General features: G+C 35.7%; 1 protein-coding gene across 1 annotated transcript; it reads left to right on the top strand.

Annotated features, from left to right (window-relative positions):
* The first annotated feature begins 6 nt into the window (after positions 1-6).
* Positions 7-8,641, top strand: rab22a (RAB22A, member RAS oncogene family). The gene is made up of 7 exons (XM_028003074.1): positions 7-309; positions 759-838; positions 2,500-2,581; positions 5,854-5,925; positions 6,199-6,305; positions 6,616-6,725; positions 8,214-8,641. The coding sequence occupies exons 1-7, from the start codon at positions 274-276 to the stop codon at positions 8,309-8,311; spliced, it is 585 nt and encodes a 194-aa protein (XP_027858875.1). The 5' UTR covers positions 7-273; the 3' UTR covers positions 8,312-8,641.
* The last annotated feature ends 3,392 nt before the right edge of the window (positions 8,642-12,033 follow it).

Raw genomic sequence — 12,033 nt, forward strand, 5'->3', positions numbered from 1 at the left:
TCAAGATGGAGCCTGCGCGATTCGGCGGCTTCGCAGTTAGCTAGCTAGCTACGTTCAATAATGACAATATTTAATGAAATATGAGGGACTTCGAGACATTTTGATGCGTACAGTGGGATTGTTTGCCTAGGTCGGGATGTCCATTTACAGCTTTTGGTCACTATGAAGCTATAGTGTTTGCAAACAGATACCACCTGAAGAATATTCAGATAAGAGAGAAGAGGAGAAAATTGTACATAATCGCAATCTAATCTCGCTTTAAGATACAACGACATGGCACTGAGAGAGCTGAAAGTTTGTCTCCTTGGGGTAAGTCACGGTGTCGATTTGTTTAATGGTCAGATATATGCATTTGTGATGTTGCAGTTCTGTACTTACGTTTGTAATCAAAACTACAGTCAATATGATCTGACGTGAAGGTTTAGCACGTACATTTTAAACATAATCTTAGGAAATTGATCGTCTTGTATACTATTCAATTTGTCATATGTACTATTCTTATACGTACGATAAGCACCTTGAATTATCAGCCTTTCTACCCAATTAATAGGTTAATGAGAATATCAGGAAAAAAAGAACGAGGACAGTCAACCAGCTAAAAGTACCCTGTCAGTAATCACGGAAATAATTTGTCTGTAGCTTAATTTAAACTACTGACCTTTTTGCCTAAGGAAATAATGTGAACTCACGGTTCCAAGAAGAAAATGCCACAAAATAGCTTTTGTCCATGCTTAATACAAACTCTCTTTGTTCTTCAGGATACTGGAGTTGGAAAATCAAGTATTGTTTGTAGATTTGTGGAGGACAGTTTTGACCCAAATATCAACCCAACTATTGGGTAAGTTTCCCCTGTGGCTTATAATATACTGTCACATTTTTGGTGGCTTTGGGAGAATGCTTTCTTAAATGGTTGCTATTGATTTCAGTAAAAGCTGAAAAGAAGCATTATGTTGACAGGAAATGGGGCTATCTTATTGCCAAACATTTGATAATTATTTTAAAATGATTGTTTGCCAAAATCTTTAAATATTCAAGTTTTTTGTTTCTTATTAAATGCAAACTAGGTCTACTTTGTGTTTTTAAATAGAATTTTGACATGTAATTAAGAAAATAACTTAATAAGAATATTAATAAAAATATCCCAAAACTATTATCCATCAATCCACTGTGTTTATAGTTACAACAACTTTTAATTTCTATTTGGCATCAATAGAATATTTTTGAATTGAATTGAATTAAATTTATCTGCGATCAGGCCATAAAAGTCATAGCCTGAAAAGAGAAATCCAGATGTCTCTCTTCCCAGCATCACTTTTCATGTCATTTTGTGGAATTTCAAGATGTTCTTACGTCAGAAAGAAATTAAAGTCCCTCTAGTGTGTTCATGTGTCTGCTACAGGCTCTCCACCCAGTTGAATAACCTTGTATAACCTCAAAAAGGCGTCCTGACGAGATGCCTGAAACACTTGAGCTTACCCGTTTCGATGCAGACGACCAACATCATCCCACTTGGATGAGACATCTCTTACCTACTCTCTAGTCTGAGCCTGACTTCTCCCCAGACACAGCTGATTTCAGCCATTTGTGTCCAGCATCTTGCTCTGTCATTCATGAATCACATCTCATACCATAAGTCAGGGCTGGAATGTAGATGGACCAGAATATTGAGACATTTGGTTTTCGACTCTGCTCGTTCTTTATCGCAACAGATCACAGCAATGCCCTCATTAAGGGCAGCTATCCAGCATCATTATTCATAAAACAAAAGGAGCATTCCATCTTTTCTTTGGCAAAAAAAAAAAAAGGCCTCCAACTTAGATCTGGCTTTAATTCCAGCTACTTAGCAGTCAACTTCCTGTTTAAGATCATGGCTTGAAAATGCAAACACACATGCCAATCAAATAATTGGTGAAAAACAAACACTCTGATCTTCCCAAAACAGCCTCCTCTCTACTACTATACCTTGAGACTCTAAACGGGATCTGGAATACCAGGCAGTTCTAACAGAGTCCAATCCACACTGCAAACAAGATTGAATTTGTGCCAAGAATCCCAAGGTTTTTTGATGTGCGGAAACTGGATACTCTATAAAATCCAACTCTATAATATTCTCCATCTACTAATTATAATTATAGAGTTATAATAATTAAGAGATCAATACCTGTTATGTTTCTAAACATTTACTGAAAATAACAGCACCACTAATACATTTGAAAAGTCACAAAAGGTTTTAAATGCAGGTAAAATAAATGCAATATGATCAACCTAGAAAAATAAAAAAGTAATAAGAAATTAAAGTGTGATGTTAAAATATAGTTTTATTACTTACATATTGATCAGAAATTAAGTAAAAATATTTTAAGTGGGTATAATAAAAAAGTAAAGATGGTATCAACAGTTATCAAACATTTATTGTCTTTATTTTCTTGAGCCTCAAAAATAAACCCATCATAAATTTTCAAATTAATTTAATAATCATCTGCTCACTGTTTCCAACAGTGCGTCATTCATGACCAAGACTGTGCAATACCAAAATGAGATGCATAAATTCCTAATCTGGGACACGGCAGGACAGGAGAGGGTAAGTATTTTTTCATTTAGTTACTCTGAAATTGAAGTATAACAAAATTTCCATGTATTTTTAAAGTAAGTGAAATAGTTATGTAGCTCTAATTCTGTGTGTGAGCCCCTGCAGTTAGCTAATTCTTCTGAAAGGGGGCAACATTTTCCTTTCTATAGAAGGAGGTGTGGAATATTTTCTGTGGTATTTTTTTTTTAATCGGAGAGGGATATTTGTTTTGTTTGAAAGCCAAATACAAATCTACCATATTTTGTATTTTGATGCTTCTGATACGTGTTTGTCTCAAATTGATGTCACTCCTGACACAAACTTGACTTTTGTTCATATATAAGTGCATTTCTTTTCTTAAAATATTTTCTTGGAGTCGATAGAAGACATATAGAATAAAAGCGAATCCACACTGAAAGTGAAACCAGCCCAGTGACAGTGTTTTTGTGTGAAAGGAGCAGCTTTCTCCTTTGACTCACTGTCTAACTCCTGTCTCTCTGTGCCTTAGATATCCAACATCACTTCCCTTTTTCCTCTGAACTTCCCTGTCTCAAGCTCAACCTTCTGCTATTGTAATGTTTTGTCCCCTGCGTCAGCGCTCTCCGCAGAGCTGAGATAAGATACGGCTCGTCTTTTATCCTCCTTCCCTCTGGAGGATTCCTCTTCCTTGTGCTCTTCAGGGGACATCCGTGCAGACCTATTTAAGATAAGACCGGAGGATGAACTCAGCGTCTCAGCCCTGTGGCGTGTGCTGCTGTTTCTGGTGTATCTTATCTCACGCTTTCTGCCACTCTACATCAGACTATCCCGTTTTTGTTTTTTACTTTTTAATTAGGGCTGCAAATAACAATTATTTGAGGGAGCGATGATTCTATCACTACTTCTGATGATTAATTGAATAACTAGATAAAAAAAATTTGCTGCATTCTGCAGATTTGTACAAAATAGTAAAAATACATAAGCAAGTAAATCAGTTCCTTGTTTGAATAAGAAAATAAAGATTTTCTTGCCTGAAATGCAGTAACATAGCATCCCTCTAGTGCATATACAGTCATTTGTAGCAAAGGATGCAGGATGTTTCAGCCCCATTTATTATGCACCACCATTTCAACCTCTTGATTGCTTAACAAGTCCATATCTATAAATGTAAAAAAGTCAAATGCACCATGTGCTCTTGGGTTCCTGTTTCTACAAAGCGGCTGTGGTATCTAAAGGCCTTGTTTTCTAATCTCTTTGAAGCTTTGGCCCATCAAAATCTGACAAATTGCAAGAAAGGAATACAAAACCAGCTGAAACATAAATACAGCAAGGGAAGTCTCTGAGATTCCCCAAGTTCAGCATCCATATCTTAAAATCAGATCAGGCATCAAGCGACAACTGATCCCAACTGTAACCCACCAAGCTTACGCCTCTGACTGCCCTGTTTCACAGAAATCAAGCGAAGTGAAGCTTCACATCCACTTGGAAAAAGAAAGTCCCTTTCGTACACCCAGCTTGTGGTTTCAACTATTAATCAGCTCTGCCAGGGTATCACTGTAGTTGTTTTTTTTTTTTTTGCTTCTGTGTGGCCAGACGTCTGGCCTCGGTGTGATTGCTCTTTGGGTTCAGGCGGCGATCGACCACACAGGTCTTGCTGTGGCGAAGCCCGAGCACTCGCCAGCGAAACAGACAGAGCTCTGCTCAGTGCCTCTGCCAAAAAATCCCAAGCTGGATTCCTGCTGCTAGACTTTAGGCCAGTAACAACTGTAATTATGGGGAATGTGTGCTTTTCTGAGGTAACATTGTCACTCCAAGACGAATGGTTTGTTTTGTTCTATTGTGAAGGAAAACCGAATTGCCGTACAGGCTGGGTCAGCCAGGATTTTGAGTTTCTGGGTCGTTGCTTTACAAATAAATATCATTAGCTGATGTGTGACACTTGAATTTATCAGCTGCAGAGTTACCCGTTGAAACCAGAAGTTTACATACATAGGATAAAAAGATTTTAAAAAATTATCACTGTCTGAAGGAAAATAAGACCAAACTTCACTTGTTTTAGGTCAGTTGAAATTGCTAAATGTCAGAATAATGAGAAAATATGTCACAGATTCATTTATTAATGTCATCATACATATTTTTAAGTACTTAATTACATTGCCTTTTAGCTGTTTGACTTCGATCATGCTTTTAGGATCTCCTTTCCCAAGTTTCTCACAATAGTTTGTTGAAGTTCCTCTTGACAGAACTGGTGTAAGTGAGTCAGGTTTGTAGTTTAGATATTAGACTGATAGCAATATGTTGAAAATGAACAAATATTTTTAAATTTCTTTTCACTTTTTATTTACAAGATCAAAAAACAAGTCATTGTTTTGCTGGATGCTTCAACAGCCAAAAGAATACTTAAAAAAAACTCTACTTACTGTATTAAAAGTTTTCTTTCAAGTACCAGTAGTTTAATGCTGTAATGCTGAAAGTAGATGATATCTACCAACAATATGTGAGAAACTATAAACAAATCAGTCTTGTATTTCAGTAGCTTAATCTCACACATGCAACAGAAAAATAGTAATTTCCTTTAAAGAAATTCAAACACTACTGAGCTGGCTTATTAATGAGGTCAGGTCTGAGCTGGGGAGAGTTTTTTTCTTTAAAATCCAGAACCCGGTAAATCAGAGTTTACACATTCTGCACAGGTTGCTCTGATCAAGGAGTTTCTCCATGATGCTTTTGGTTTAGATCAAATGTGTGATCATTCATAAATGTCTACTTGTTAACATATTTTGACACTTTCTGCTCCTTTTCCCCTTGATAACATCTGAATGTGTAAGGAGAAAGGACTTGCACTGCTTGATTTTTAAAAACGCATCTTTTTTGTGTCGATCAGAGTTTTATTTCACTTGCTACTGTCCAGCTTAGTGATGTCATTTCTGCATCAGAGTCTATGAAAAACCACAATCTGTAGGAGGTAATCGTGTAAAACTGTGCAGTTATACTGAACTGATATATTTAGCATTCATATATCACGAAATGAATGACTGGAAGGAAATGAAGGTCTTCACTGATGCGTCAGCGTCGATTGTTTGTAATAGGATTATTTACAGTCGCATTCTTCATTCTAAATCCTTCTCACATTTCATTGGATTTTAAGCTATTTTCAGGATTGATGATGTCTGAATATAAAAAAGGTTTAAGCAGAGATTAAACTCACTGCACAGTTTAGACTCATCATTTATGTTGCTTCCCTTTCAAAGGTCCACACAGTATTGTTTATTTATTTTTTCAAACGTTTCTCAATCTTCCCATAGTTTCGTGCTCTGGCGCCGATGTACTACAGAGGTTCAGCGGCGGCCATTATTGTCTATGACATCACAAAAGAGGTGATTTTAACTTTTCTTTTTTCAACTAATTAGCTTTTTACATTCATTACATTTGTGCGAAAAGAAATAAAAGTTCTTTAAGAGAAAAAAATCTTGCAAACAATAACATTTTTATAATTAATTTGTGCATTTTGACATGAGAGTGGCACCAATCTGGTTCTTGTTTATAAAAAAAAATAATGCTTCAGTTTTCCTGTTGTCAGTGGAGATTGAACTTTATGCACCTCTCCATGCATTCTTTCATTTATAATAACATATTTCTTGTCTCATCAGGATTCCTTCCAAACTCTGAAGAACTGGGTGAAAGAGCTTCGCCAGCATGGACCTCCTAATATAGTGGTCGCCATTGCTGGCAACAAATGTGACCTGTTAGACTCCAGGTGAACTTTTGCTTGATCTTATAGTTATGTTTTGAAGTTATCTGATGGTTATTACTCCCAATTCACAGCAACAAAGAAAGGGGGGCAATCAAATTTCAGAAAACACTCGACTTTTCCTTCAAAATGATGCAAAAGGGATTTTGTTAATTTATTTCACTGTTATCTTCTTGAACATTGATAAACACTCTTCCTTCTCTATCTGTTAAATTGTGAAATCTTCTGTGTAATCAGAAAAATAAGTGATGCTTAGTGAGAGAATTGGTTTACAGGTTGCTAAACATTGTTTCTAATATATCTCGTATGTTTACAGAGAAGTGCCAGAAAAAGATGCCAAGGACTATGCTGATTCCATCCATGCAATCTTTGTGGAAACCAGCGCCAAGAACGCCATAAACATCAACGAGGTGTTTGTAGAGATAAGTGAGTTTCTGCTCTTCACCTCAGCATAACTCCTCATATAATTATTATTTTTTGTATCTAAAAGCAGATACCTTTTTGAATAATTTAAGATTTTTTATTAAAAAATGTTTCAAGAGTTTTAAGTCAGTGTAAATAAGTCAACAAGTAAAACAAAAGTGAAATATTTTCTTTTTGATCCGTTAAAAATATATTCGCAGTCTGATATCCATTTAATTTGGATTTTACATGACAGATTAACACAATGTACCACATAATTGCAAAGTGGAAAGTAAACAATTTATGGCTTTCATTTTTTCTTCAAATAAATCTAATTAGTGTGGTGTGTATTTGTCTTTAGTTCCTCTTAGTACTCAGATGGATGTATGGATCAGTGAACATTAATTTAGTTCAGATTCTCCACTTGATGTAGATCTTGATGTTAATTTGCTCATTCTAACATGAATTTGTTTTTATCTAAGCCAGTTGTCTCCAAACGTTTTGTTGTATGGGCCAAAATTGTCAAGATAGAGTGGCCGGGCCCTAAAAATTTTTTTAAATGCTCAAAATGAATTTAATGTGCTATACATCAATTAAAAGCAGTAGTTGGATATTTGTAGAAAATGTATGTGCAAATTATTGCAGATCAAAGCACAAATAAGGATTTTCAAAGTTCAATAACTTGATTTTAAAGACATTTGGGTACAAAGTCTGCTTTCAAATTAAAGTCTAATTTATGGTCAATTACAAAAAAATAAGACCAAGATGTGGTTATTAAAGAAAAATACTTTGCTTTGTGCTCTTCATCTTTACTATTGTAAAAGTGAACAAAGACTCTTCCTGCATCAATCATCTGTGCTGGTGGAAAGTGGGGGTCCTCTAATGGCCCATGGGCCACACTTTGAACATCCCTGATCTAAACCAATAGTTGTTCTGCTAGGAGGTAACCTTTAACCTCAGTATTTTAACAGATTTTCTTCCATAATCTTTTTCTTTGCTATGTGTTATCAGAGCAACATCCCTGCTACTTCTGATGAAAAACATCCCCACATCATGATGCTGTCACCATCTTGTTTCGCAGTTTGGTTGTGTATTCAGGATGGTTTGCCGTGGTGGTTTTACTCCAGATGTAGTATTTTACATGCAAGCTAAAAATGTACATTTCAGTCTCATTTTACTAGAGCACCATGCGGCTCTTTGCTTTGCCTGTACGTTGAGGTGGACGGTCATATTTGTTTGAACAGTGCTCTCTCAACAAAGCCTGGGATATTTTTTGGAAACCTATCCTTTATATTGAGATTAAACTAAACACTATTTAAATAACTCTATTTAACTAATTAGTAGGATTCTGATGTCAGATCTTTTCCACTGCAAAACTACACAATACACAAATACACAAGAATTTACTTTCTTCCACTTTGTAATTCTGCGCTACTGATTATTGGTTTATTACATACAATCTCTCACAAAATGTGAAGGCTCATATCAACGTGTTTATGTGTTTCCTTGCAGGTAAGAGGATCCCTGTTGCTGACAGTGCAGCAGCAACATCAGGCAAAAGTTTCAAATTGGGACGGCAGGTCTCAGAGTCTCGAAGGACATGCTGCTGATAATTTTGGTGGCTGAACTCAACGTGACCTAAGAACTAAACGTTACCCACCCCACTATTCTCCTGGTGTGCTTCAGCTTAAAGACACAACACATTACAAAATGTTTTTTCAAAAACCCCAACAAACACTCATATCTGGTCACTGCAGCATGACTCGGACAGCAGCAGCCAAGACCTTTTTTTTTTTTCCAAACATCATGATTCATATTAAAACTGACTGAGAAAGAACTTTTCAGGTTTTAAACCAAACATTAATACCTTAAAGGTGATATGTGAAGCTTTCCAGTGTTCTTCATGGAAGTCATTTATACTTGTACACTTGTACATTTGTAAAAAACAAAAAAAATAACATTTTCTGTCAGCAAAAAAGAAAAAAAGATGCATTGAAGTAAAGTTCTAAGTTATTTTTTTTTAGATAAAAAATAATCTCAGCTTCATGAAGGATCTCCTCTTTGACGTTTATATGTGATTTATTTATATGCTCCTTTTATTGCCTGATTTTTTTACTTCTTTTTTTTTTTGTTCCAGACAAAGCAACCCTGCTCCCCAAACCCACCTCACGTTCTCTAGATGCAAACAACAATCATGCAGAAAACAATGCAGAAATGAAATATGTGTGGGAGCCTACTTCCTTTACACTGAGGGAATACTTCAACATTTTGGTTGAAATGTAATGGGACATTTACACTTTGGTAAATGTCCCATTACTTGATGAAGTTTAATAAGTCTCAACTATGTTATGTACGTTGTCCAGCGTGTGGACTAAAATTAGTGTTAGTTTACTGATGCATTATTAGGACAAAAGCAGGCTAACCTGTGTTAAAAACATCTGAAGTTAGTGTGCATGCCTGTTAGAAGTCCTTATTTGAATTGCTGTTATTCTTCTGTCTTTGGCTCTGAAGAGTAGTCTCTTTGGCACTTGTAAGGTTCCAGGGAATAATATGTTATTACTATAATTTAACCTCTTTGATCAGAAGAACCTCACATTCAGCAGCTCTGTGTTTAATCAGGGCTTTAAACAGTGGCTAATTATTCTGTGTTAACGCTGCCATCTCCTGCCATCTGTTCTGCATTTCCTCATTATAGTCACAGAAGACGCCCTCCGCTTCACATGCCCGTGCTAACTGTTCATCCTTCTTTTACTTTCCAAACTGTTTAATGGGGAAAGCAGTTTTTTTTCACTGATTCTTTAATTGTCCAATAAAGATGTTTTCATCCTTCCTTTTTTTTAACCTAATCAGCACTGCCTTGCATGTCCAAGTGCTGTTTTACTACTTGGCTTGTGATGAAAATACTGAGATCTGGAAACGAGGCCTCGTTTAAAGAAAACTTTTATTTTAGAGCTCTGATCTCATGTTAGAAGTGAGAAAGCTTCATCAGACGTGGTTTTGTGTTAACAATGTTGACCCCTCACTGAACTTGAACTCTGTATTTGACCTTAATTGAGTGTGAGCTTGGATTTTCTTTTTCTTTTTTTTTTTTTTTTTACTTTTTGTGCCTCATTCTTCTTTAACACAAGGGCCTTGATTCTTGCTTCAATTGTACACAATATGATTTTTGGAGCCGTTTCTTGTCCTCTATATGAATTTAATTCTGAGTTGCAGTGGAAGAGTTATTCAGCCTTTCTTCTAGCATGAACTGGACTTTTTGTCTTTGTATGTCCACAATTTGCTTTTTAGATCCAGTTGAAAATTCAACTGAAAGAGAACAAATGTTGGAATATTGAGACTGAAGTTCAAACTGCCTTTTTTTCCTTTACTATCAGTGTAAACCCCTCTTTCTCCTTCTCCAAGAGTTTAAGTAGATGCTGTATTATGGCGTTTGGTCAATGTTTTGCTCAGACATACAACAACCTTCACACTTAATGGCACTGCTGTTGTAGAAGGAATAATTCTCATTTTTGTTGCATTTTTTTTTGTCACAGATCCAGTTGTTTTAAACAATTTTTTCTCTGACTTATACTTAATTTGCAGGTTTAAATAAGCAATTATTTTGTTCTAGCTATTTTCTAACTTGTGAAGACCTGAGAACCTGAAACAACACTTCTAGTTGTCTTGTTTGTCTAAATCACAACTTCGGCAAATATATAGAAAAGGGACAGCACTTTAGTAGCATAAACGCTGCACTTTGGTAAATGTCCCATCACTTGATGAAGTTTAATAAGTCCCAACTATTATATGTACCTGGATTTTTATTTCATTTTTATCTCTTATTTTTAAGATTTTGGTGCCAAAGCCATTTTAGCACATTTACCCATCTTGACTGTTGATGTGATATGATTTACAGTTTCCTTATAACCCATATCTTTTTTCTGATTATTTCAACGGCGTGACATTAATAATGCACCAGTTTAGATTTTTTCGTTGAAATTAACAAAAAGTCTTGGGCTGGCCCTAGGAATCTGATCAGTCTGTAACATGTACATGTAGTGTGCATGCCTACATGTACACATGTAGGCATGTATGTACACATGCCTACATGTGTACACATGTATACAGATAATGTATACATTATCTGTATTACATTACAGATAATGTAATAATTACAGATATTACATTATCTGTAATAATGTAGATATTACACACAATCCTTACTCTTTATTTCCCATTGTTTGTGCAAACACAATATCTCTGTACACCACATTGAGTACATATATCAACAGTGTAGCTACTATATTTAGCTTTTCATTTTTTCATATTGATTGTAGCAAAATGCCTAAGACTTGTTTGCAGTGTAAGGCCAAATATGTGAAAAGGGATTTTTTTTTTTTTACTAATAAAACTGATTAAAAAAAAGAATGAGTATGTTCTTTTTTTAATTGTAGTTGTTCATACTCAACAGAAATGTCTCCCTTAGCCTTTGGAATACAGTAAGAATGTTGTCAGCGGTTTATTGTGTTTAGTTTTCTGCCAGCTGCCAAGCTATATATATAAAATATAATATGACACTTGAGATGCGTGGTTAAGTGGCCGAAGGCTTTCAACACACTTTAAGTCATGGGGAAAAGTCAAAGCAACTATAGTGCTCTCGACTTATTAATACCCATAATAAAAATGTCTAAAAACCTTTTAAATAAATTAATTATTTATCGCAATAGCACAACTTCACATCAACAGATGCATATTCTGGAGTCTTTCAACACTAAGCTCAATGACTATCCTCCTTACTGTGCAACAGGTGGAAAAATAAACTTGGATCCGGCTCTAGGCAATTGCAGACAAGATTAATGCACTTCTTTTTTAGTCATTATGATGTCGAACCATTGCAACAAAGTATTGCTTCTTTTTTTTTCACAATTGGGACTGATTAGCATTTCAACAGCTCAAATAATACCTGAACTTTGACCCCAAATCCCAGGAGAACTGAAAAGGCTTCAGGGTATCAGAGAGAAGGAGGAAGTTCAAACCATCTCTTTAACTGATCGTATTTCTGACTCCTTCGTCTCTCTGCCCGACTTTCAGACAAATTAGCTGCAAAAGCAAATGAGGTGGATTAGCAGTACTTGGTAACAAGTGATGTTGTCATCCAGGACATGTTACTGTTACCTGGAAATGGAGCTGCTAGCATGTCAACCAGCAACTGGGTTCATCAAATTTGTTGCAAGACTGACTGCTGCTGGAGATCTTTCCTTCTCCGCAGCATCACCATCCACAACAACTCCCGGAAGATGCTTGGATGACATGAATTACAACTTTTCTTTTCCTTTGGGATTTTCAATTGCAT

This window comes from Xiphophorus couchianus, chromosome 20 (assembly GCF_001444195.1).
Source record: "Xiphophorus couchianus chromosome 20, X_couchianus-1.0, whole genome shotgun sequence".
NCBI classification, from domain to species: Eukaryota; Metazoa; Chordata; class Actinopteri; order Cyprinodontiformes; family Poeciliidae; genus Xiphophorus; species Xiphophorus couchianus.